The sequence below is a fragment of the Hemicordylus capensis genome, chromosome 8 (assembly GCF_027244095.1).
Source record: "Hemicordylus capensis ecotype Gifberg chromosome 8, rHemCap1.1.pri, whole genome shotgun sequence".
NCBI lineage: Eukaryota > Metazoa > Chordata > Lepidosauria > Squamata > Cordylidae > Hemicordylus > Hemicordylus capensis.
In genome coordinates this window covers 32,686,015-32,697,111 of record NC_069664.1, presented here as the reverse complement: position 1 = coordinate 32,697,111, position 11,097 = coordinate 32,686,015, and the positions used below count along the sequence as shown (strand labels likewise).

The window sequence follows — 11,097 nt, the reverse complement described above, 5'->3', positions numbered from 1 at the left end:
AGGCACGGCCGTGGTGGGGCGGAGTGCCCAAGCCCTGCACCTTGCAGGCACACACATCCCTAAGGCCGGTGTCACCAAGACATGTGCGCGCACGCACGCACACACACACACACACCCCTCCAAGAAAGGAACCCGGAAGGAGCCGCTGTAGTAGCAAACATACACTTGTATTTCATTCAAGGCAAAGAAGCCAACTACAGCTGGAGACAGTGCAAAAGAGAGGAGTGGGGGGGCCCTCCAAGGCAGCGGCGGCAGCACTCCTGCGTGGCCCCCGCAACCGGCCTCCTCCTCCTCCTCCTCCTCCTCCTCCTCCTCCACGCAAGCCTGCCACTTGCGCACACATGCAGGCAGAGTCCGGGCCATCCGCCAGTTGCCTCTGGGGGGGGAGAAGGGCCCCGGGGGAGGGAGGGAGGCTTTGGGGCAGAAGCGGCTTGTGCAGGCGGGCCTGGGGGTGGGGCCACAGCAAGAGCCCCCTGCATAACCCCCCCCGCCCGAGGAGGAGGCGCCCCTGAGCCCAGGCGGGCATCCAGAGGAAGCCGGGCCAGGCCAGGCGACGGGCTTGCAGGCGCCTTTGGCTGACCAGAGGTGGCAGAACCTCCGCGCTCCTCTCCTCCCGGAGGAGGCTTCAAAAGGGGGAGGGGGCGTGGCAGCAGCCTGAAGGGGGGGCCTTTGGCTCAGCCGCCCTCCCTCTCCCTCGCAACAGCTGGGGAGGGCAGCAGGAGTGTCCCGGGAGCAAGGCCTGGCCTGGCACAAAAGCTGCTTCTGGCAAGGCCATGGCACGGGGTGGGGGGCAATGCTCCCCCTCCCTCCGAGCGGCTCTGAGGCTCCCAGGGGCTGGCGCTTCATCCGCAGCATGCCAGGCCTGCCTGAGCCGGGTAGTCCTTCCACCTGGCCGGAGGCAAGCGGGGGAGGGGAGGAGGCTTGTTCTTTGGATTCACTGTTTTGCAGGGAGGGGGAGAGCATTTCTTGACCCGAGGAGGCTGCCCCCCCCGGTCTGCCTTGGTTTGATGGTTATTGCTGTTCAGACCTCCGGGGAGGGGGAAGCGGGAGGAAGCCCAGGCCAGGCGGGGGGGGGCAGGGCTCCCAGCAGCCCCCAGACGTGGTGCCCCCTCAGCAAAGCCAGGGCGGGAGGTGGGGAGAGCAAGCAGCCAGCCCAGATGCTGCCAGAGCAAGACCGGGGCAGCTCCCCCCAAGCCCTTGAGGATGCTCCCGGCTGGAGCCACCACCGCCTCCCTCCCTCCCTCCCTCCTGAGAGGTAGTCGAGAATATTATTATTGCCCCCCATGTGCGCTTGGGGAGACTGAGGCACAGAGTCGGGATGGAGCGACCCCAGCGCCACCCCAAAGGCCCGTGGAGGAGCTGCGCCCTGGTCTTTCTGCTCCACCGCCCTCCCCTTCCGAGCTTTGTGCCGATGGAGATGGATGAGAAAGGAAAAGGCACTTGCAGGCATCCAGATTAGCGCACGGGGGGGGGAGGTGTGTGTGCGTGTGGCTAGGCTTCCCTCCTCCACTGGCCCGTCGTGGCCGCCCAGCACAACAGCAGGTGGCCTCTGGGGGGCTGCAGGCGCAGGAGCTGGCAATGCTCAGCATCCCAAAGTCTGCCAAGAAGAGTTTCTAGCCCCCTGGGAAAGGGGGAGGCAACGTGGAGTCTGCATTGGCCCACGCGAGCGAGGAGTCCGCGAGGGGCTGGGCCAGTGACTCCCTGCGGCAGCCGATTCCTGCCTCCCGCCCCGGTCCAGATCCGACAACATGGAACACCAAGTCCCCAGAACACCCCCAGTGAGAACCCACCTGCTGGGCCAGCTTCCCAAGGGGGGCACAGGGAGGGGTCCCAAGACAACCCTGGCTTCAGCGGGGCCCGACTGCCGCCAGGGCAGCTCTCTGGCCGACTCCCGGGTGATGCTGGAGGGGCAAGGCCTCGGGGCCTGCCGCTGCCCCACCCTGCCACAAGCACCCCCCCCCCAATGTAAAGGGCTTCTCTTGCTGGCAGCTTTGGAGCTGCTCCTGAACCGCAGCGCAGCAGCCTTTGCTTGGCCCACAGGAGGTCCCAGGTGCACTCCCTGGTGGCAGCATCTCCAGGCAGGCCTAGGCAGGACCCCTGAGTGGAACCTGGGAAAGTTGCTGCCTGTCAGTGTTGACAAGCCTGGGCTGACGCCTCCAGGGCCCAGCCGCCTGCCCCTGCTTTCCCTCTGCGGGCTGGGAGGGAGCCCAGGAAGAGAGCGAGCAAGACAGGCCAGGGATGGAGACGCAGCAGCAGGCCAGTCGCGCGGGGGGGGGGGGGCTGGGGCCAAGCGGGGAGAGAGCAAGAGCGGCCTCCTCCAAGGGGCAGAAGCGGTTGTGCTTAGAGGGGGTCAGGAAGTCTGCACCCCAGTCAGGGTCCCAGTCATGAGGCCTCCGAAGCCAGAGAGAGGAGGGCGTTCTGCTGAGATCCAGACGCCGCCTCCACTCTCTGCTCAGGCATGTTCCCTCCGGCGTGAAAGTCGCCTACGGAAGGCAGAGCAACACCTGCCCCCCACAGAAGCAGCAAGGGGGCGAGGGGCCTCCTGGAAAGAGGCGCGTCCTGAGAGACTGCGGAGATGGCAGGCAGCCCAAGCCTGAGCTCCTGGGACCAGCCTGGCCCGGAGGAAACCCACCTTCCCGCGGTGGGGTGATCAGGAGAAGGGTGCCAGGAAGAGGCCTCCTTGGAAGTGGGACTCTGAAGGAGGCCCTTTGGGAGAGGTGAAGCCGAGAAGCTTCCCTCTGCAGCCAGGACGTGTGCGCGCACACACACACACACACACACACACACACACACACTCCTCTGTCCTGGCCAAGCCCAAGCCCAACTCGTTCTTGGAGTCTGGCCCACTCCAAGGTGAGTCAGCACAAGCAGGGATGTCTGCGTGAAGGAGGGACGTCCTCAGGTCTGGTGAGTGAAATGTGAGGTTTGTCTGTGCTGCTGCAACTATGATTCTTGCCATCATCATCATCATCATCATCATCATCATCATCATCATCATCATCCGTCACTGCAGCCAATGCTGAATATCTCTCTCTCTATGCAACTCTTGCCTTACCCAAAGCTACATACATTACTGTCAAAGATATAGCAGGCCTCCAGGGCCCCCCTCCCTCTGAGGCTCTGGTGGCGCGGGGTGGGGGGGGGACCCTGCCCTGCATAACAAAGCCCAGACGGGAAGTTGATGCGGGGGGGCGGGGGGGCTCCTCTGGCCAGGAGGAAGAGGCCAGGGCCAGGACAGCAAGCGCAGGGCTCGAAGGGAGGGGCTGGAGAGCAGAAGGGCTGCCCCATGGCGGGGGAAGAGCTGCTGGGGGTGGAGGGGAGGCCGACCTCCTCCTGAGGAGCAGAGGGCGCTGTGCCCCCCTGGAGCCTAAGACACGCAGGGGCCGCCCTGCTGCCTCCCCTCCAGCATCACCACACCCTCCTCCTGAAGCCGAAGAAGCGGTGCTCAGCGCCTCTTGCCGCCCCCAGGCTGCAGGGCCACGAGCAGCCTCCAGCAGAGGTGCAAGCAGAGGTGACTGGCCCCAAGCGGTGCTGCAGGCCCCTCACCCTTGGCCCTGCACGGAGGCTCCAGCTCCCGAGGCAGCTGGGCTGAAGAGGAGGGCCCCTCTGCCCACGCCCACCGTCCCGGAGGAGAGCCAGGTCCTGGCATGGTGCCCCCCCGCTGCCCCCCCTCCTGCCCCAGCCCATCTTCAGGCTCACCCGGCGCAGTGGGGCTTCCTCGCCCTCCTGACCACAGAGCCCCTCCCCACCTGCCCGCCCAAAAGGGTCCTCCTCCCCGTCAGTTCTCAGAAGCAGCAGCGTTGGTTGCAGGTAGCGGTGTGATATAGCCGTGTCTCGAGCATCAAGCTTGGGCAGCAAAGACTCCTCGGGCTGCCGCTGCCGCCTCCCCTCCCCGCGGCGGCTTCTTCCGCCTCGCACTCGAGAGCCAGGCGGGACATCCGCTCTTCCTCCTCCTCCTCCTCCTCCTCCTCCTCCTCCTGGGCTGGGGCTTCAGGCCTTGGGGGCAGATTTCTGTTCCGCTTTGGAGCCAGCCAGCCCGTTCTCTGTGTTGTCGTTGGCTGAGGAGCTGACCAGGCACTCCCTGCAGTGGCGGCAGAGAAGAGGCGAGCCATCACCGTCCCCAGCCCCGCCAGGCCCTCGCAGGGGCGCCAGCCACCCCCTCTGCTCCCCCAGCAGCCCCAGGCCCAAGGGGGCTCCGCTGAGGCCAGGCAGAGCCCTAGCAGCCAGCAGCCCTCCGCAGGGCTTGGAGGCCTCAGCCCCGGACCCAGCGGCTGACCGTAAGGAGAAGGGATTGGACCCCTTCCACAACTCACTGAGTGCTCGGCCCTCGCCCCCCCCCCCGGCTTGTGGCCGAAGGCGTCCAAGGCGGCAGGCAGGGAGCAGCAGGCAGACCCTGCGGGGGAGCCAGGGCGGGGGGGGGGGTTGGAGTGCAGCGCAGCCAGGTGGCAAAGGAAGCCCAGGAGCCTCCCTGCCAGTCCTCAGGGCCCCCCCCCCGCACCCTCTGCATGGAGCACACAGCTGGCCCCTGGGGTCCCACTGGGGCGGGAGGCTGTCCTAGGGGATCCTGCCCCCACTCCTCGCACCCCCCACCCCCACCCCCCGACACACACTCTGGGCGGTCTGGGGCAGAGGCCAAAGTGACTTACTTCTTCTCCCGCGTCTTCTTGAGAATGAAGAGGGTCAGCTTCTTGGTCACCATGACGAGGATGAGCAGCCCAATGACGCCTCCCACCACCGCCAGGATGATCATCGTCAGGGTGTTGTCCACCTTCTCCACTGGGGGAGGGGCAGCAGAGGAGGCAGTGACGGCCCAGGCCAGCGGAGGGCAGGGGGCTGGGTGGCCCTGGGACCCCGACTCTGAGCCAGCCAGGGGGCCTCAATCAAGCCGCGCCTCTCTGCCCCTCTGCCCCCTGCCCCGACATCACAGCACGGAAGGGGCTTGTGACTCCAGTGAATCCCCCAACCGCGAGCCAGGGAAATGACCCTTCCCCAAACCCTGACCAGCACCCACTGGGCAAGGAGAGGGGCAGCGCCACCCCCCTTCCCCCCTTGACCCCTTGCCCAGCCACTCACACTCCACGACCACCTTGAGGGTGATGGTGGCGTTGTGCTTGCCCGTGCTCTTCTCCTTGGGGTTCTTGACAAAGCAGTTGTATTTCCCGGAGTCCGAGAATTCGGCAAAGTGGATCAGGATGGAGATGTTATACTCCCTGTCCTTGTGGGTGGCGTCAGGCATCTCGTACTTGTCCAGGTCTTCGTAATCGGGCTTGGTGGAGGGGACTGGCTTGGAGTCTTTGTTCTTGATGGACCCTCCATAGATCTGAGGCAGGGAAAACCCCATGAATAGCCTGGCCCCCCAGCATGCTCCCCCCACTGGCAGCACAGGAAGGGGTGCACCTCCACCCCCCAAAAAAGCGGCCATTGCTCAGGAGGAACAGCGCCCTCTTGGGGCTTCAAAGGGCCGTAAGAACTGCAGCTGGAGAACAGTTGTGAGGCCCAGCGGAGAGAAGGGAGTCCCCACCTGGGGGTCAGGAGGTGCCCCCTGCCTCAGAACCCCACCCTCCTCCTGCCCTGGCTCCCAGCCCTCCTTCCAGTCCCCACTTCCTGTCTGGGGGCCAGAGTGAGCCATCTCTGGGGCAGGAGCTGGGCGTGGCCACTTCAGCCTCTCCTGGAAGGGCCTCTGCTCTTGCCACAGCAAACAGGCCTGGTGTCTGCAAGCCCCACAAGCAGCCCCTCTTATTGGGAGAGGCTGGGGGCTGCTGTGGAAACAGAGCGAGGAGGGCCTTCCTGCTCTCTTTGCCTGGCAGGAGCAAAGGGTGTGGGGCACAGCCCCCGTCAGGCCCAAGGGGGGGTCAGCATGGTCAGCCCCAGGGCTCTCTCGCTGCTGCTGCCCTCCAGGGACGGGGGCCTCGGCTCCTTCTCGGTGGCCGACTTGCACCCCGAGCTGAGAAACCCTGAAAGATACAGCAAGACGCCAAGGAAGGAGAGAGCCCAGCAGCCAGCAGCCACCTGCATGGAGCCCACACGGCTGAGGCTGTGGCTCTCCTTTGCCACACAAACCAGCCCCAAGCAGGGCAGGGCACCCACTTCGGTGTAGTTGCCGCTCACGATGCGGGTCCAGGAGAATAGCGCATTCTCAAAACCGATGCAGGTGGTGAAGGTGCAGGGCAGGAGCACGTCCGAGCCGTTCTTCACGTAGATTATGGCAGCCTTGCCCACCGACACTTCCAAAGCAAGCGACAGGGAGCAGAAGTGGAGGCCTGGCGGGGCGGGGGGGGGAGAAGAAAGGCAGTCAGGCGGTGCCTTGGCTGGAGGGGGCTCTGAGTCCCCAAGGACACCCCCCCCCCGCCTGCTAGGAAAGGTCTTTCAGTGGAGTCTGGAGAAGAAGAGCCCTTTAGCGTTTGTGCCCAGAAGACAAGAACTGGGAAGCGCTGGGGGGGGGGTGAGTTCGAGCACCCGGCAAAGTTCCCAGATTAGAGGAGGCTGCCGGCCGGCCAGGTCCTCCTCTGCTGCTGCCCCTTCTTGCACCCTCACCCCACCATCCCAGTTTCCTTCATCAGGATCCTGCTCAAATAGGAAGGATCCTTTCCCTCTGCAGAGGCTGCTGGTCTCCCTCCAAAAGGCCTCAGGCCAGCAGCCCAAGACAGCCTTTCTGCTGCCGCCTCCTCCTCCTGCTGCTGCTGACAGATGACCTTCAAGCTGCCAGCTCAGAGATGCTGCTGCTGCTGCTGCTGCTGCCTCTCTCTCTCCCAGCCAAACCCCTGCAGCATCCAAGCCCCCACCCCACCCCACCCCAGGCCCCGCCTCTGCTTTGGGCCTCAAGGGGGCCCAGCCAAAAAGGATCCCAGGGGCACCCACACTCGGGCATGGACAAGACGGAGGCACGAGCCCCGGGCATGCTGGGGCAGCTCAAGGACAAGGCCTGGAGGCCCCTCCGGCTGCCCCACTGCTGCTCCTGAAGCCTCCTCTGCTCTCTGCCTGCCTCCCTGCAGAGCCCAGAAGCAGAAGGAATTCCCTCCACAGCAGCAGCAGCAGCAGCAGCGCACGACTGGCAAAGGCCAGACCGGCCAAGTGCAGCCCCCTCAGTCGGAGCCACAGAGCTGGCCTGCCAAACAGGCTGCCAGACTGCAAGCCACACCACCCAGGGGGCAGAGTGCAGCCTGCCGGGCACGGCTCTTCTGCCTGGCCCTGGACGTGGAGGCGGCAGCAGCAGCAGCCGGAGGCCCCCACCTTCTGCACCCTCCAACCTGCCGTAGTAGGACTCCTGGGGGCAGCGGTGGGGCTGGGGGCCTTCCACCCCCTAGCGCAGGGCAGCCCCAGGAGCTGGAGGGGGCTCTTGCTCCCCGAAGAGGAGGAGAAGGCGGGCTCCCGGGTGCATCTCCTGCCCCTAAAAGTGCCAGAGCAATCAGGCCCCACCCCAGGTGGAGCAAAGCTAGCCAAAGTGCCAGCCACGTCACCTGCCCAGCTGGAGCCTGGGGGCTGACGTCTAGCCATGGCCAGCACATCCCCCCCCGGCAGGTGGGGGTCCTCACAGCAACACTGCTGCCCCATAGCAGAGGGGGCTCCAAGATCCGGCTGGTTCACCCCCGCAGAAGCCCCAACTCCCTCCCCCTCCCCTCTGCCTTGAGCTGGGGCCAGGGAGTCGTTCCTGCCCCCTCCCCGCCAACAACCAGCCCCAGCTTCCCTTGCCTGCCTGCCCTCTAATTCTTCACCCCTTTGAATGAGCTGTGAGGAATCTGCTCCTGGTGCAGGAACTGGACCCCCAAGGCGGCCAGCGGCCAGGGCTGCGATTTCCGAGCAAGCCCTGCTGGGCTCCCAGCTCAACCTCCACCCCACCCTTTGTTGCCTCCACCAGTGTCCATGTCTAAAGGATATGCTCCTTGGGGCAGGGACCTGGTGATGGTCTTCTTGTTCTGAGGATGCTAAACAGTGCTGAAGTGTTGGGTATGATTAGGAGGTAAATCACAAACAGAATTCCAGGCTGGGGGCAGACAGACTCCTGGGTTTGCACAAGGGAAACAGAGAGCCCCAGTGGCCCCGCCTGGCTAGAGAGCCCTGGAGTGGCTGAGTCCACACAGCTCCAGCGTGATCCACCTCACAGTACCGGTGGGGATCAAATGAGATCAGAATGGTCAAGGCCGTCCCTTTTGCTGCTGCAGTGCAGACAGAAAGGCCACGCAGCATCAGCTCAATAAGTCATTGAGACCAGTAATCCTATAAGGAGGCAGCCACAATGCCAACCCCAGAGCCTGCCCACCCCACCCCCCACCCCCCGGCCCTGCATTTGGAGCAGAGAAGGAGGACGGAGCTGCAGTGGTGGTCTAAAGTACTACCTGCCTTGTGTACTCCTCGGGAGAGGTCTGTCTCTGGCTGCCCCTTGTTCGTCTGGTGGCAGCGCAGGATCGGGCCTAGCCTGTGCAATGGGCTCCCTGCAGAAATCCGAGGCTGAACTGTGTTACTGGCCTTGAGACTTACTTTTTGGTCTGGACTTCCAGGGTTTTAAAACTATTTTAAACAGTTTGTATCGTTGTCGTTTTTTATTGTTCTGTTGGTTTTAAGTAAGTTTCTATTTTGTTTGCTGTGAGCCATCCAGAACTAACAGATGGGGCAGTACAGAAATATAATACAGACAGACAGACCTTCACACAGACATATGCAGAGGTCGGGGAACAGATATGTTTCTGTGTGAGTTTCTGCCTACATGTTTGGCAGTATCTGTAATGAAATGTTTGCTCAAACCTAATAAAATTGTGAATCAGGTGGTATATTAATCAATTAATAGAAGCATTCCTTCCTATGATTCTATGAGTGATTACTCAAATACAGTTGCCGCCTCGGCTTCTGTCCTCCTGATCTCGGCTCCAAAGGGCCTTGGGCTTCTAGCGTGGTGTCCCAGTCAAGGCTGAGAATGTGGCTTTGCATTTCTTTGTTCTTCTATGGTTAAAGACCAGGAAAGGGGCCTTTGAGGGACCCCAGGCCTCAGAGGTTCTGAAGGGGAAGAGGGGGGCCTCGGGGGCCCAGGAGGGCGGGGTCTCGCCAGCGGAGAGAGGGCGGCTGTTGTCCCCGCAGCTGCTGAGCAAGTGGTAGGGGCTGGCTGGCTGGCCTGGGCTGGACTCAGCGTGGTGGGCCCAAGTTGGGAAAACCTCCTGCTACTGACAGGGGGGCGGCCTCCCTGTCACCTAAAGGGCTGCTTCATTGGGGCCAGGTGAAGCAGGGGCCCTGCTGCCCCAGAGTTGCTTGCACCCCCAGGCATGTTTCAACCACATCACCAGCTGCAGAGGGGGCTCACGGAGCATGCACAGAGTTCCTCAGCCGAATCACCAGAGACCGTCTCTCCTCAGCAGGGGGCTTGCAGGCCAGCACGGGGCCCAACAGCACCCTTGTCCGCCTCCCTCAGCTTTTCCTGGCCAGCAAGGCACAGAGGTTAGAGTGCTGGGGTAGGACTGGGGAGACCCGAGTTCATAGGCGCCTAGGAAGCTGCCTTCTACTGAGTCCGACCACTGGTCCCTCTCGCTTAGGATTGCCTACCCAGACTGGCAGCGGCTTCTCCCAGGTTGCAGGCAGGAGTCTCTCCCAGCCCTGTCTTGGAGATGCTGCTGCCAGGGAGGGCACCGGGCACTTCAGCCAGCATGCAAATCCCACTTCAGCCATGAAGCTTACTTCTTGGGTGACTCTCGTATCCTCTCTAGTTGTGAGGACAATCGTAACTATGGGCCCTGCTCGGGGCTCCTTGGAGGAAGAACGGGATAGAAGTGTCAGTCATAGTTTCCCCTCACCTGATGCAACTGAGAATGCGAACATCACGGCGGGTGCCTCGACAGGTCGGGATTGGGGGGTCCCCCAGACTGGGGCTGCTGTCAGGCCCACGCTGCTCTCCTGAGGCTGGCCCTCAAGAAACTACCCCCCCCCGGTCGCCCATCGGATTCCGCAACCCCAAACACTTGGCGAGCAGCCGACAAGGCGCCCCTGTGGAAGCACGTGGGGGCTCCCTCCTGCCACCGAGCCCAGCCGGAACCGCAGACCGAGCCCTGGAGACGGGCCTGGGGCCCTTCCTCTTCTGCAAGCGCGACCAAGCAAGGGCCGCCGCGCTGAGCCTGCTGCCCCGGCGGGCGAGAGGGCAGCCTGGCAGGGGCAAACGCCCGGCCTCTCTCCGCCGAAGCAGCGGCAGCAGGACCGGCAGCCGCAGGCAGGCGCTCCGACCGAGCCCCGGGACGGAGATGCTCCCCCCTCCTGCGGCCCGCTGAGAAAGTGCCGGTGCGTGGCCAGCCGCGGGGTCCTCCTGAGCCCGGTTCCCGCAGCCAAGTTGCGCGCTCGCAGCAGCGCCTTGCTCGGATCGGACGCCGGCGGCGGGCCGGTCCCGTCCGGGAAGAGACGTGCTCCTGAGGGCCGGCGGTCTCTGGCAGCTCGCCCCGCTCGCCTCCCCTCCCCTCCCCTTGCTGCGGAATTGGCAGTCTCACCTCTCCCTTCCCAGCCGAGCCGCGTCGCCTGCGGCAGGACGGCGGACAGACGGAGGGACCGGGCGAGTGTCCTCCGTCAGCGCCCCCGCCCCCGCCCCCTTCCACTCACTCACCCATCAAGGCAGCAGCCCCCAGCCAGCAACTCGCCCCGCGGGCGCCCCCAGCCATGTCCTCGCAGGGGCCCCGCCGAGCCTCGCTGGTCTGCAGCCGCAGCGCCGCAGGGACCGCCTGCCTCGGCCGGCCGGGACCGCGGGAGGAGCGCTGCCTGCCTGCCTGCCTGCAGGCGCGCAACACCCGAAGTTCGCCGCTCGCGCCAGCAGCCGCAGCAGTCACGCCCGCTCTTGCTGGCTCGCTCGCCCGCCTCGGCCGCTGCTGCTTCTCCAGCTCCAAAAGTTGCCGCGCGCGGTCCGCCCCCTCGAGCAGCCGCTTGGTGCGGGGCGGAGGCAGGCGGGCGGGCGGGCGGGCAAGCCCGCCCCGGCCCTGCGGGAAAGGACCGCCTCCTCAGCCAGCCTGGGACGGGCGGGGGTGAGGGGAGCCCGCTGGGGCCCAGGGCAGCAGGCGATGGGGCAAGCTGGGGGCGGCAGAGCGGGGTGGTGTGTGAGTGGGGCGGGTGGGGGTCTTGACGGACCCTGGACATTGC

General features: G+C 64.7%; 1 protein-coding gene across 2 annotated transcripts; it reads right to left on the bottom strand.

The window, feature by feature from the left end:
* Positions 1 to 146: 146 nt before the first annotated feature.
* SCN4B (sodium voltage-gated channel beta subunit 4) lies at positions 147 to 10,884 on the bottom strand. 2 transcript variants are annotated; one of them, XM_053270049.1, is made up of 5 exons: positions 10,571 to 10,884; positions 6,088 to 6,260; positions 5,074 to 5,320; positions 4,647 to 4,776; positions 147 to 4,081 (listed from the first exon to the last, which is right to left on the bottom strand). In XM_053270049.1, the coding sequence occupies exons 1-5, from the start codon at positions 10,623 to 10,625 to the stop codon at positions 3,991 to 3,993; spliced, it is 696 nt and encodes a 231-aa protein (XP_053126024.1). In that variant the 5' UTR covers positions 10,626 to 10,884; the 3' UTR covers positions 147 to 3,990. The 2 variants fall into 2 exon arrangements, with proteins under 2 accessions (XP_053126024.1, XP_053126025.1); XM_053270050.1 differs by lacking the exon at positions 10,571 to 10,884 and adding an exon at positions 9,777 to 9,922.
* Positions 10,885 to 11,097: the final 213 nt, after the last annotated feature.

Bases quoted from the DNA above. Each gene is read 5' to 3' on its own strand.
- SCN4B (XM_053270049.1), bottom strand. From the start codon at position 10,625: ATGGCTGGGGGCGCCCGCGGGGCGAGTTGCTGGCTGGGGGCTGCTGCC. The intron at 4,777-5,073 runs GTGAGTGGCTGG...CCCCTCCCCCAG, and splicing joins CCTCAAGGTGGTCGTGGAGT to TGGAGAAGGTGGACAACACC. The intron at 4,082-4,646 runs GTAAGTCACTTT...CCGCCACTGCAG, and splicing joins AAGAAGACGCGGGAGAAGAA to GGAGTGCCTGGTCAGCTCCT.